The following is a 13,603-nucleotide window of genomic DNA, read 5'->3' as shown; positions in this document are numbered from 1 at the left end:
TAGATGTTGTTAGAGAACACGGTATTCAGTTGTCTTTTTTTAATGAAAATTTTCATCAAGGACACAAAAATCAGGCTGTTTCTTAAAGAAAGAAGCTGTTGGAAGGACTGGGGGAGTGTGGCAGCTTGACAGGGACTCCAGGAAAATGAGAGCGAAACCAATTAATTCAGGAAAAACAATTCTTGTACTGTGCATTATCAGCTTCATCGCAGGCTCGCTGTTTACTAGTCGGACATGGAATCATTCTTCAACTTCACAAACAAAGGATCATCAGAATATTCCTGTCGTTTCTCATTATATGAAGAAGCTGCAGGAAGTGAAACGAGATTGCGATCACAAGCGTGTAAGTTTAATTATTTCACCTCATCCTTTTCTTTGTATCTTTTTTAACATTGGATATGAAATTCTTAGAAATTGGCTGAAGGAAAACCTGGGAATATCATCGGAGAAGTTAGGAAGACCCATCAAGCAATCAAGTAAGCTAATTCAGTTAATCCCTTCTTTCTAAATTCATTAATGCTAAGTCTTGTATCTTTCTTTTCTTCTTTCTATATATATATATATACAGGTCGCTTCAGAATACAATTTCAACGTTAGAAATGGAGCTAACAGCAGCTAAAACAAGCAAATCAAGCAGCCAACTTTCACTAGAAAGATCCACAAATCACTCTCTGCAAAAAGCATTTGTTGTAATTGGAATTAACACAGCATTCAGCAGCAGAAAACGCCGAGACTCAGTTCGAGAAACTTGGATGCCAAAAGGTCTCCTTCTTTCTCTATCTTTCTCCATACCTTAACTAAATCAGAAAAACAAAGGATGGGTAATAGAGAAAATGATGGATCCATGCAGGAAACAAATTGAATGAACTAGAGAAAGAGAAAGGGATTGTGATAAGGTTTGTGATAGGACACAGTGCGAGACCAGGTGGATTTCTTGATAAAGCATTAGACTCAGAAGAGGAAGAATACAAAGACTTCCTTAGGTTGAATCATGTGGAGGGTTATCATCAACTTTCCACCAAGACTAGATTATACTTCTCCACGGCGGTGGCTATATGGGACGCCGAGTTCTACGTCAAGGTAGACGACGACGTTCATGTCAATTTAGGTATGCTAGCTACCACTCTAGCTAAATACCGATCCAAGCCTAGGATTTACGTCGGCTGCATGAAGTCTGGTCCTGTTCTCTCTCAAAAGTAAGTCCTTTTCATGAAGAAAATTTTTTTATATATTTTTATAAAAAGTTGAAAAATTTAGATTATATTTGGATGGCAGAGGAGAAAAGTATCATGAACCAGAGTACTGGAAATTTGGAGAAGAAGGGAACAAATACTTTCGACATGCAACTGGCCAAATTTATGCCATCTCTAAGGATCTTGCTTCTTATATCTCTATTAACTCGTAAGATTATTTTTCAAGTATAAAATAAATATTTAGTATAAGTAAAAATATTTTATTAGTAAAATCGGTTATGTAAAATTTTGCAGACCAATATTGCATAGATATGCAAACGAAGACGTTTCACTGGGGTCGTGGTTCATCGGATTGGAAGTTGAACACGTGGACGAGCATTCCATGTGTTGTGGGACCCCTCCAGGTAAAATATATATATATATATATATTTAACCGTACGATTGAAATAGTAGTGAAATTAAATGGCGATGATATGATATCAGATTGTGAATGGAAGGCCCAAGCAGGAAACATATGCGTGGCGTCCTTCGATTGGGGATGTAGCGGAATATGCAAATCAGTGGAGAGGATGAAGCGAGTACACAATTCTTGTGGAGAAGGAGAAGGAGAAGGGAGTGTTTGGAAGATTGATGTTTTCAATTAATTAGGATACATTTATTCTATTAATTATGAGATTTTGCCAAACACATCCAATAGAGATGTATTTTAATTTTAATCAAAATTAAAATAAACAAATACTATTATTTTAAGATAAACCAATAGTAAGGCATCTAACTAAAATCTATGAGTTCAACCATGAAGAAATAGCATACCAAAAAAGAAAGAAAGAAAGAAAGAAAGAAAGAAAAAGCAATCAGAAATATATTGTGGAAAAATAAACCACACTGGACAGATAATAATAGATGTTTCCTACAAAGCAATCAAACTAGATAACCAAATCATGACCGTCAATCATCAAAAGTCACCAATCTCTACATAATTTGACAACAACAACAACAACTATGGCGGAGGAGGTACCTGCGTACCCATTGCGTCATCAGCATTCTCCTCATAATTTAAATAACAACACTCATACTGATCCTCTGATGACCTTGCCTTCAACTCACAACCATTCTCATTCAAATATCTAGAGGTGAACACGTTCTGATTTGCAGGAACCATCTGAATGGGCTCTAGCATTGGTGGTGCCATATCAGCACCGTAAATATTATAAGCCCCATAAGATACATACTTGGGTTCAACAAAACTTCCCTGTTGATAATTGAGAGCTCCGAACATTGCTTGGTTATGACCACCATAGTTGTTCATTGCGAGGTTATTGTCAAGAGGAGGAACGTGTGAAAATGAAGGTGGAAACTCTTGCATTTGCATTGGAACATGTTGCTGATACTCACCGAGAGTGTTTGTGTAGCCTGGAGCTTCGCTTTCATTTTCAACTCCCATAGCAACATTGGCAGCAGCAGCATCTAACTGTTGTGGAGATTGTTCTTCATTAGACTGTCGATTTTTGGTATTGCCTTTGCCTTCTTTCTTGTATATTCTGCACAGAACCCAGTCGTCCAACTGCCAAAGAGATAAAAGAATCAATCAAAGAAAGGAAATATTAATGAGAAAATTAATTATTTAATTAATTATATTACCCTCATGTCATTGGCACTCGTTTTGGTTCGTGGAGGTGCATTGCTGACCCTATATTCATGCATGATCCAGTTCGTTTTTTTACTCTCATGGATCGTTCTCGTGTAGAAAACAAGTGCCTTCCTATATCCAACCACCTTGTTTCCATGCTTGATACATTTATCAGCTCCGGTTGCTTTCCAGAATCCATTACGGGCTGCTCGACGTGGTCTGCTTCCGTTTGGATACTTCTTGTCCCTCGGTGTAAAAAAGTACCATTCTTTCTCCCCGCAGTGCCGATACTCCACTATTCATTGTTCAAACAAACATAGGCTTAATCCCCACGTTAATGGTGATTGAAAAACAGTTTAATAACTTAAATTTGTACGCAAAAAAGAAACAAGATTTGCATATCATATATGTTTATATATATATATATATATATATATATATATATAGTCGGTAAAAGAAGAGGTTTGCAAAGAACAAGAACCTGCAAGATCTTCGGGATTATAGCTGTAAAGATCAACCTCCATGATCTTGTTTTTTGGCAAAGGGCGATTGGCAACCTTGTTGTCCAAGTAATGAACGATGAGCTCTTCGTCAAAAGGGGAAAAACGATAACCAGGTGGAAAAGAATCAAGAAAAGGAATATCAAGGGCTTTACTTCTGTTGCTGGCCTTGAATAGGTCTCTATCTGAAACATCAACAGAAGCAGACGCGGTTATTCCATCTGCCGGAGAATTAACATAGGCGAGGCTTTGAGAGGGTAGTCTTGAATTGCAATGGCCAAATGATGAAGAGGAAGAAGTGGAAGCAGACGAAGGAGAAGCAGCAGAGAAGGCTTGGGGATTTGAATGGGTTTTGAAAACCGATTGATGAATGGACGTAACAGAGAACTTGGCTTCCGAATTTGTTCCTTCCATAGTTGGACTCTTTGGAGGAATTTTTTCCGGTGAAGGCAACGACTCTAGCAAACGTAACAAGTATTGAAACTCTTCCTCCCTCCCTACCTCCCTCCCTCTCTCTTTCGCACTTGCTCTCTTTTTTTTTGTTTCTCCGCTTTTTGGTTCTTTAAATATGAGTACTACTCCTGATAAACAACCTGGAGAGGATGGCGGGTGATTAGGGATAGAATTTTAGGAATTTGAATCTGAATCAACTAAAGTTTTATATTATAATATTTATCTGAAACATTTTAATATCATAAATTTTGAAAAATTATTTAATTTAATTTGCTATGGATTACGATTCGATAAGAGATTCAAATACATTCAAATACTTAGATCCGTTTAGAGTCAGCTGTGCTAACAGCCTGCCTCACTCAGAGTTGAGTTCATAAAAGCCCATCTTACTGATCTAATATTTAAAAAAAATAATAAGAAAATTTTGTTTGGATCGGATATATCATAAATTTAAAATACAGATAAATAGATTGGATTCATTGATAAACCAATTACACTTGAGAATTTTTCTTAAAAATAATTATTTAATTTTTTATTTTTATTTTGAAAAATAAATTTTAAAAAATATTAATTCAAATTAGGAGCTCCTTATATATTTATTTGAAAATAAAAATTTTTTAAAATCAAATCGTTTCTAACGATAGAGATTAAAATTTGAAGAAGAAGATTCGAAGGATCTTTTTCATAAGATAAATGCAACACAAAGTTAGTTTTGTTGCAAAGAAAAATCTAAATTATTTTTTAAAAAAATATTTAAATAATATTAAAAAATCATTTCTTAAAATAATGAGTAAATATTTTTAAAAAAAATTTAAATTAATTTTTTAAAGATAGCATTGGAAAATATTTTCAAATATTGACGGATTCTGGAGGATGATGGACTGAATGGCCATCGGTGCAAACTTCACTCGAAATGCTCTTGGTGAGAGGATAAAGGGTTTCAAAGTCTCTTTTAGTAGAACTACTACTATTGCTGCTGCTGAGGTTTGGATCATCTATAAAAGAATTCTGCTGGCAGAAGATATATACCATTATTGAGTCTGATCATTTCAAGATCATCCTTAAAAGACATATACCGTTATTGAGTCTGATCATTTTAAGATCATCCTTAATAAGAAACCACCACCGTTAGAATTGCAAATTCAAATATAATCAATTCAGTGCAAGTTTTTAATGGATAGAAGATTTGAGATTAGACATAGTTTATAAGCTAGTTCGCTTGGTACAAGAATTGTTCTCTAACATTGATATTTTAATATTAAAATTTGGAACTAGTTAATTTTTATTTGAGCTGATGCTCTCTTTCTTAAAAAAAAAAAACATTTTACATTTATTTTTTTATTTCTTTTATTCGCATTTAAGATTCAAATGCTTTTTTTTTATTTGTGCACATAAAAAAAATTTATAAATTAGTCCATTTTGAACTGTTCATCTAATTAATGTTTCTCTATAAAAAAGTAATAAATATTTTTTTTATATCATCTTTTAATATTAAAAAAAAAACTTTTTTTAAAATTATCTTTTATTATTAAAAAAAACTTTTTTAAAAAAAATTATATTTTAATATTTAAAAAAAAAAACCTTTTTTTTAATACTCAATCTCAGTGATACTAATTAAGTTGTATGGCAGTTGCATGACAGCATGCAAATTTGGATTTAGACTTTTTTTTTCTTAAACTTATTTTATTCAAATTTCAAAAGTATCTAGGTGCAATTAAGATATTTATTATTTATTATTTTATTCAAATTTCAAAAGAAACTCGGGGAAGGGAATGCATGCTTACAAAATGTAAATAATTTCTTCGAGATAAACATAACCAAGAATATAATAATGAGTTGAGAAGCACACGACTCGCTTATTTAATATCACAAAAAGGTCACGAAGTTAGAGATACTTAAAATATGACAAATCCTTTCTCCTTTAAGCTTTCAACTGTTTCCTGTAAGCTCACATTTAAAGGGATGAAGTCAATACCCAAGCTTTCTGCTTTTTCCTTAGACACCTGATATGTTGGCACGTAAGGCTTATCATCTGCACATCTGCAAACAACGATAAAGCTAATTTTAACTACAAAGCAGCTAATTTTAACGACAAAGCTAATTTGAAAATCTACCACCAATACAACAAAATAATTATGGAGATATAATGTAAGCTAACATATGATGTTTTCACCTCATTTAACCAAATAATGTTCTCTTATGTTCTTATCAACTACATGCGAGTGGACAAATATATACATACATAACACGACACATGAGTAATATGAAGTGACAATTCTTATGTAACTATATCATCAGCCAATATAAATACAATTAGAAAGGAAAAAATAATAACAAAAAAAAGACTTTACTTTTCTGGAAGTTGGAAATCCGGGTAAAGCTCTAGCAAAATTTTGACTACTTCCGAGCAATGTGCAACTTTCTCAACCAAACAATATCGTCCACTTGCAGATGGAATCTCAAATGCTTGAATATGTGCATTGGCAACATCTTTAACATTCACCCATCCAAAAGTTGCATTGGGAAAAGTGTTTGCTCCTATCATTCAATAAAGAGGTGAGAAAAACGTGTATGCTTAGGAATAAGAAAAATGTATTACTGAAGTCTGGATAATAAGTTTTTTGCATATTAAGATTTACAGTACTGGAAAATGAAATTACATCGTAATAGCTCAGGTTCTAGAGGTAAAATAACTTTTAGCCCCAAAAATAATATTGGTAAACGATATAACAGATTTCTACAACAAAATGTAGATGTCAGGATGACAAAAATTTAACACAAAAGGAACACTATAGATACACATCCCTTCTATGGACCCAATTAATTCTATAGTTGCTACTGTAAAACAAGTAAATACCTTTTATCAGGCTTAAAATTGCAGCAGCACTAGTATTTAGCGTTGGTTGTAGAAGAGGACCAATCACCATTGCTGGATTTATGCTAACCAAGTCGATGCCCTTCTCTTTTGCAAATTTCCATGCAGAATCTTCAGCCAAGGTCTTTGAGACCACATACCAAAGCTAAAAGTAAAAATAAGAGAGAAAAATAAATTCTGATGAATTTCATACACTAGAGAAGTAACATGGCGCAAATAATGCTATGCTACCAACTAAGAAAAAAGCTAGTGGACATTAAATTATTTAATGGACTAAGAAAAAAGCTAGTGGACATTAAATTATTTAATGGACCCAGCCATAAAGAAACTATCTGTTGCAGACAACTATGGAATTTAAAGCAAATATGGATTTAAAGAGCTAAGACTATGTTTAGTACACTGTAATGCAATATAATGTCATAAAATTTTCTATTAAAAATTTGATTGCAACGAATTATGGCCTACCAAACATTGCATAAAGCCTTACAATATTGGCCTATATGTGATCCATTTTAATCAACTATGATAATGTAGAACCAAATATATATAAAGAAAGGGGAAAAAAATTGAAGTATCCTGTATTATACTAGCCAAAATATAAAGGAACATGGAGTACTGTATGGATTAGAGGAAGGAAGACCTCTATTTCAAGATCTCTATCTGACCAAGGAAGGGAAGCATGTTAAGAATAATGATCCCTCTGTACTTGGTATGTTTCAACACTAATGGTTTATGAACCTCAATCCCAACCCCAACCCTATCAATGTGCAAACAAACATTCAGGAATCAGGAGCTCAAAATCTACAAGACTTATAGTAAGAAGTTAGCCCATGCTAGGATATAAACATGGTTTAGTATAATTTTGACAGAAGTATAAAAAATAAAACAAGAGAATCTTTGATGAGCAAGATATGGAGACAATAAATTTAAATATATAAGCAATTACTTTTTCTGCATGGTGATGTAGAGAATGTCCACACCTTAGATTCCTTGCAAAAGTCCGGATCAGAAAACCAAGTTTCATCCACTATTACTTCTGGAGTCCGAGGTTTTCCATTATAAGCAACTGCAGCCATAGATGATGTCAAGACAACTCGTCTGACTGATGGGACTTTTGCACATGAGTTAAGAACATTAAGTGTTCCCTTCAATGCAGGATCAATTAATTCAGCCTGAAATGAGAAGATAAACATAAGATAATATGTTCTGCTTAGTGCTTACACATTAAAAATATCAAACGGATGTCCAATTAGATACATAATATTGTTCCACAAGATTCTTATGTCATACATCCTTAAACAATTGGTAAAAGAGATATCACAATTGTTCTAGTAGGAATATGCCCACCAATTTTATAAGCACAAGTATCTTTTGATATACTCAATTACAGAAATTCATGCTCTTCTACTGGTGAACAAACAATAGAAGCAAAAGTATCTTTTGATATACTCAATTACAGAAATTCATGCTCTTCTACTGGTGAACAAACAATAGAAGCAAGCTAAAAAGATTTATATTCATAGGTTAATTCTACAAATAGACAAAAAAAAAACATTAATATCTAAGACAAACAACTTCCAAAAGAAGTGAAAAGTTCCTAGATGAAAATGACAGCATAATCAACAATAAAGGTATCATGGACAAATTTTGAATCAGATACCAATATAAGACCATGCAACTTGACAATAAATATAGAATCTGCAGAATATTTTCAACATTCTAATGGCTGTGTTCTGAAAATATGCTCAGAATCTCAAGAGAATTTTACCATCCCAACAAATAGAAGATACAAGCAAATCAGGTCTTTCTAGCCAAATGAATTTGTGTAACACCTTAAAAGTTGAACATCAAGAAAAGGTGATAGTGCAACCATATGTTGCAATAACTGAGACTACAAAATACAAATGTGCTTAAATCATGAATGCTAAATCCGGGAAGCCATCATAGAATTGCTGACAATTTTAAGAGTGCCGAAATCAGAAATCAAGAGAGATCATCACCAAAGTCATAACATACACTGAATATCTTGTCTGTGTCTATCTCTTAACTTTTCATTATCATGTCAAAAGGTGCTATTTACAAACTATACAGAAATGCCAAAATCCTAGACAGAAGTCAAATGGGAAAAATACTTCTGGGAAACCATTAAGCTTCTTTCTTGAATTTCATGAAAAACAAGTTTACAAGAAACAACATACATTTGAATACGATCAATAAAGGAAGACTCACCTGTGGATTCTGAACGTCAAGATAAAAAGGTGATGCAGTATGGAAAACACATTCACACCCTTCAACAGCAGCATCAAAGGAACCTTCTTCCAGTAGGTTTGCTTTAAACAGCTGAAGCCTCTCCTCAGCTCCTTCAAGTGCGCGTAAGTGTTCAGTTTTTTTGGGATCATCTGCAGAGGAAAAATAAAGAAAGCAATTAACAAATCATTCAAAAGCAAGCCAATAACTGTATAGATGAAACTTGTGCTATGAATTATAGGCAAGCATATCCTGTCATTATCAACCAAACATACCCAAAATTATGAATAAATAGTACCGGTGGAAGATATTTATAATGCCAGTCTTCTGTACAGTTGGCTTGATGGAATTGTTGTTTAAATTGAAACTAAACAGAAACTGTTTTACCGACAGAAGATTTGACAAAACCATTAGTATTACGTGCTTCAGTGTCCCTAAGTACAATTGCTGCCAAATTCCAATTGTGAATTGCATTTCTCGTACCAATAAGGAAAGAAAATTACTGTAGATTTGTGCACATGCATAATTCTAATCTGAAAGGTCCCAAGTCTGTTCAACCTTAATCAATTTTTTATTATAAATAAAATATTAAATACTTTGATTCCTACACGAAGTTTTGAATAACATATAATTAATTCGTTTCCTCGAGGCTAACCGTGGTAAACGATTATGAATTGAATTTTAGAACTATTTACCGATAATCAAGTACCTAAATGAGATCAAATGATCTAATCTAAGTAAAGAAAAATAAGATCGAATAGAAATGTCCACAATAATGCTAAACAATCAGAAGGAAAATGAAAGGAATTAGGTGAAGAAAGAGAAGAATACGTACTTGGATCACGAACAGAGGCCTTGACGGTATAGCCCCTGGCGAGAAGGAGCTTCACAAGCCAAGAAGCAATGTAACCGGAGGCTCCGGTGACGCACACGATCTTCCCTGCGCCACTGCTCATTTCGGTTTTTTCTCTATTCTCTTCCCCTCGTTCTTCTACTTGCAATTGATCTTGCTTGTTTGGCAATCGGCCACAGCTGCAGCTCCTCAGCTTGCTGAATGTCTGCCTTCGTTTAAGGGATGAGTTATAAAGTAGTCCCCCGAGAGAGTGGCAACGGGGCCTTGTACCCACCGTAATCACGCTGTGCTTTCGTGTGCACGGACGTAGGCAATAATTCGGTGATGACTTCGCACGTGACGTTAATGGTACGGGTAATTTGTTTGGTGCTGGTGTAGGTACGGCCACGTCACACAGAATCAAGTAATCGACGGACATTCCTTGATTTTGGCTTCCTTAAACTTCCAATTTATTAAATACGACAGGCTTTTCTGCCGTGTCTTTTAGTTTGTCAAAAAAGCCACCCGACTGCTCCAGTTGTTCAAGTTTACGCCACCGAATACGCATGTTATATTCAGCCTGGGCCGAAGCCCAGTCAACGAAACGATAACATAACCGCAGCCGAACCGGATCCGATCAAATTTATTTTCCTCCTCCAACAACCGCAACTGCTGAAACAGAAAAAAAAGAAAAAAAAGAAAAGAGCAAGTTTGCAATGGTTATAATATCGCCTTTTAGGCCCATTTTGAAGATGGGCCCAACTAGCTCAATGCAGTGATAAATATTGCTACTACACACATTTCTCCCCCGATCTCTCTCAAATCAAAGGAAACTAGAAAAAACCAAGAGATTCTTTCATGGCCTCTTTGTTTATGAATACTCTCAAAGCCACCCTGCCTCACGTCTCTAAAGATCTCTTCCCAAGATACAACAATCTGAACAAATCCAAGGCTTTCCTCCCTATTACGAAAAAACACTTTTCGCCAACTCCTAGAAGATCTTCATCGTCTGTCTCCAGTCTAACTCCACAACTAGACCAAACTCTACTTGATTATCAAGAAGATGATAGGCCTCTAAGTGAAATATGGAAGGAAATTCAAGGCTTCAATGACTGGGAAGGACTCCTAGACCCCATGAACTCTCATCTCCGTAAAGAAATAATCCGCTATGGAGAGTTCGCGCAAGCATGCTATGATTCTTTCGATTTCGATCCTCACTCCAAGTACTGTGGCGCATGCAAATACCAAGGAGGTCATTTCTTCGATAAGCTGGATATGCAAGGCCATGGTTACAAAATCAGCAGGTATCTCTACGCCACTTCAAATATTAACCTCCCATATTTCTTCCAGAAATCTAAGCTAAACAGCGTTTGGAGCGTCCATGCAAATTGGATGGGCTACGTTGCCGTCACAACCGATGAAGGAGAAATCAAACGGCTAGGCCGCCGCGATATAATCATAGCATGGAGAGGCACAGTCACTTACTTAGAGTGGATATATGATCTTAAAGATTTTCTTTGCTCTGCTAATTTTACCAACGACCCATCCATCAAAATCGAGTCAGGATTTTATGATTTATATACCAAGAAAGAAAACTCTTGTAAATATTGCTCATTTTCAGCTCGTGAACAAGTTTTAGCAGAGATTAAGCGACTTCTTGACTATTACAGAGGTGAAGAAATTAGTATCACAATCACGGGTCACAGCCTAGGGGCAGCTTTGGCTATATTAAGTGCCTATGATATTGCAGAGATGAGGCTTAATTATATGGACCATGAAGAGTCGAAGAATAGAATTCCTATAACAGTCTACTCTTTCGCTGGCCCTCGAGTAGGAAATCTCAAGTTTAAAGAACGATGCGAAGAGCTTGGAGTTAAGGTTCTAAGAGTGATTAATGTGCATGATAAGGTACCAACAGTGCCAGGGATTTTTGCTAATGAGAAATTCCAATATCAAAAGTACGTGGAGGAGACCATGTCGTTTCCTTGGAGCTATGCACATGTAGGGGTGGAACTTGCGTTGGATCACACCCAAAGTCCATTTCTAAAGCCCACTAATGATCTTGGTTGTGCACATAATCAGGAGGTCCACTTACACTTGGTGGATGGCTACCATGGCAAAGGACGACGGTTTTGCCTGGCAACTAAGAGAGATATTGCCCTTGTTAATAAGAGTTGTGATTTCTTGAGGAGCGAGTATGGTGTGCCACCGCACTGGCGGCAAGACGAGAACAAAGGGTTGGTGAGAAATAGAGAAGGGCGATGGGTGGTGCCAGAAAGGCCTAGAGTGGAGGCCCATCCAGAAGACACGGCTCACCACCTTGAACAAGTGCTCAAAATTGCAAGCTCGTCTCAAGTGGAAGCAATCTGAATTTGATGTTGCAGCCACTGACCAAACTTGGTTGTGTGTTTACCTAGGTGGGAGTCCTTTGTGCTTGCGCTAATTTGACATGGAGATCGTTGGAGGGACAATATTGTTTGCACTTTGAGAAGTTCTTATGTTTGTGAAGAGATTTCTTCCTTTTATGTGAAATGAAACGTAGTGAGTAAATTCAGTTCATCATCATTCACATGAAAAAATAATTTCCTTTAAACTATAGAAAGTTTTTGGGATGAATCCTATATGAAAAATATAATTTTGTAATATTATGACACTTTAATTCATCAGAATAAGAATAAACGGATGAAATGCATATAAACAAAATGAATACTAGTTATAATACTATTGATATTTATCTTTACATACGTTTCTAAATGTAATTGACAATATGATAGAACGCAGGAAGGTGGGTTTGATGATTGCACCTCCAAAAAGAGGAAAATAAGTGCCTATACCAACTAACAATGGAATTTTTTTATATCCATTTGGGTGGTTAGTAAGATGATAAAGACTGGCAACAAGTGGCTTAATTTGGAGCGAGGAAAAGAATATGGCAGCATTGCCATGCCCACTTAGACCAGCACTGTCTATGCGTTATCAAATATCATTTTCACTAGTGTTTGCTCGTACGAGGACCAGATCTCCACTAATATTTCGTGTGATGTTTTTAAAAAGGACTTATGTTATTTGTAACGAGAAAAATATTTTAGAATATAATTTATTTATTAATTTAATAAATATATATTTTTTTTGAAACGGAGATCAGAGAATAAAATTTGATATCTTTTAGATTTATACGGATGCAATTATTATCAGACTAAATCTGTGAATATTAATTTAATAAATATATAAATTTAATTAAAATTAGTTCAAAAAATAGTTTATTAATTTAGTTGTTTAGTCCTTACTGTAGTAATATAAATAGAAAGTATAAAACTCCATATATTAACATTTCATAAGCCCTTTTAATGTATTAAAATAATTATTTAACATGTTAATATAAATTAAATCATTAATTAAGTAATATGGGCTGGGCAGGGGCGATTGGGCCGAATCCTAGACTGAAGAGGCCGATCCAGTCATGGGGTCAAAGCAGATATAGCCCAGCCGACCAGATTATTTTGTTAATTGCAATTAAAAACGAAAAGCACAATAATAATAATAATAAGCTTTAATAAAATGGAATAATAATGGAGCCCTTAAAAATAAATAATTTTGTACGCTGGATCCTTTAACATCTAAATATTAATATCAAAACAATAAATAATATAAGTTTTTATTCAACATGGTATAATATTATAAAATAAAAGAAAGGACTGCAAAAGCGAGCTGCCATTGAAAGCCCATCCAAAATGGGCCAAGACAAAGGCCGAAATTGGGTTTCGGGTCAATGTTTGACGGTCTATTCAAAGGACAAACCTAGGTAATTCGGAGCGCTGATTTGATTGTGACTTCCCAACTTGTTGGAAGTCGTACCACATCTCTCTGCGTTTC

At 34.9% G+C, this 13,603-nt stretch overlaps 4 protein-coding genes across 4 annotated transcripts; 2 read left to right on the top strand and 2 right to left on the bottom strand.

Moving 5' to 3' along the window:
* The first annotated feature begins 20 nt into the window (after nucleotides 1-20).
* On the top strand, nucleotides 21-1,837 carry LOC110617972 (probable beta-1,3-galactosyltransferase 8). Its single transcript, XM_021760965.2, has 7 exons — nucleotides 21-343; nucleotides 412-476; nucleotides 569-762; nucleotides 851-1,196; nucleotides 1,276-1,401; nucleotides 1,488-1,597; nucleotides 1,677-1,837. Exons 1-7 carry the CDS (start codon nucleotides 146-148, stop codon nucleotides 1,835-1,837), a joined length of 1,200 nt encoding a protein of 399 aa, XP_021616657.1. The 5' UTR covers nucleotides 21-145.
* A 356-nt stretch (nucleotides 1,838-2,193) lies between these two features.
* On the bottom strand, nucleotides 2,194-4,123 carry LOC110617971 (NAC transcription factor 32). Its single transcript, XM_021760964.2, has 3 exons — nucleotides 3,305-4,123; nucleotides 2,835-3,118; nucleotides 2,194-2,757 (listed from the first exon to the last, which is right to left on the bottom strand). Exons 1-3 carry the CDS (start codon nucleotides 3,735-3,737, stop codon nucleotides 2,194-2,196), a joined length of 1,281 nt encoding a protein of 426 aa, XP_021616656.1. The 5' UTR covers nucleotides 3,738-4,123.
* Nucleotides 4,124-5,553: 1,430 nt separating this feature from the next.
* LOC110617729 (phenylacetaldehyde reductase) lies at nucleotides 5,554-10,014 on the bottom strand. Its single transcript, XM_021760704.2, has 6 exons — nucleotides 9,734-10,014; nucleotides 8,881-9,050; nucleotides 7,632-7,823; nucleotides 6,634-6,796; nucleotides 6,128-6,314; nucleotides 5,554-5,816 (listed from the first exon to the last, which is right to left on the bottom strand). Exons 1-6 carry the CDS (start codon nucleotides 9,852-9,854, stop codon nucleotides 5,672-5,674), a joined length of 978 nt encoding a protein of 325 aa, XP_021616396.2. The 5' UTR covers nucleotides 9,855-10,014; the 3' UTR covers nucleotides 5,554-5,671.
* A 462-nt stretch (nucleotides 10,015-10,476) lies between these two features.
* On the top strand, nucleotides 10,477-12,374 carry LOC110617728 (phospholipase A1-Igamma3, chloroplastic). The gene has a single exon (XM_021760703.2). The coding sequence runs from the start codon at nucleotides 10,589-10,591 to the stop codon at nucleotides 12,098-12,100; it is 1,512 nt and encodes a 503-aa protein (XP_021616395.1). The 5' UTR covers nucleotides 10,477-10,588; the 3' UTR covers nucleotides 12,101-12,374.
* Nucleotides 12,375-13,603: the final 1,229 nt, after the last annotated feature.

The sequence above is a fragment of the Manihot esculenta genome, chromosome 6 (assembly GCF_001659605.2).
Source record: "Manihot esculenta cultivar AM560-2 chromosome 6, M.esculenta_v8, whole genome shotgun sequence".
Classification (NCBI taxonomy): Eukaryota; Viridiplantae; Streptophyta; class Magnoliopsida; order Malpighiales; family Euphorbiaceae; genus Manihot; species Manihot esculenta.
The sequence above is the reverse complement of the archived record's forward strand: the minus strand, read 5'-3'. Positions and strand labels throughout refer to the sequence as shown.

Bases quoted from the DNA above. Each gene is read 5' to 3' on its own strand.
- LOC110617728 (XM_021760703.2), top strand. From the start codon at position 10,589: ATGGCCTCTTTGTTTATGAATACTCTCAAAGCCACCCTGCCTCACGTC.
- LOC110617971 (XM_021760964.2), bottom strand. From the start codon at position 3,737: ATGGAAGGAACAAATTCGGAAGCCAAGTTCTCTGTTACGTCCATTCAT. The intron at 3,119-3,304 runs GTTCTTGTTCTT...AACAATGAATAG, and splicing joins TAATCCCGAAGATCTTGCAG to TGGAGTATCGGCACTGCGGG. The intron at 2,758-2,834 runs GTAATATAATTA...TCTCTTTGGCAG, and splicing joins CGAGTGCCAATGACATGAGG to TTGGACGACTGGGTTCTGTG.
- LOC110617729 (XM_021760704.2), bottom strand. From the start codon at position 9,854: ATGAGCAGTGGCGCAGGGAAGATCGTGTGCGTCACCGGAGCCTCCGGT. The intron at 9,051-9,733 runs GTACGTATTCTT...TTTCCTCTGCAG, and splicing joins GGCCTCTGTTCGTGATCCAA to ATGATCCCAAAAAAACTGAA. The intron at 7,824-8,880 runs GTGAGTCTTCCT...TTCTCATTTCAG, and splicing joins TTGACGTTCAGAATCCACAG to GCTGAATTAATTGATCCTGC.
- LOC110617972 (XM_021760965.2), top strand. From the start codon at position 146: ATGAGAGCGAAACCAATTAATTCAGGAAAAACAATTCTTGTACTGTGC. The intron at 344-411 runs GTAAGTTTAATT...TGAAATTCTTAG, and splicing joins GAGATTGCGATCACAAGCGT to AAATTGGCTGAAGGAAAACC. The intron at 1,598-1,676 runs GTAAAATATATA...ATATGATATCAG, and splicing joins GTGTTGTGGGACCCCTCCAG to ATTGTGAATGGAAGGCCCAA.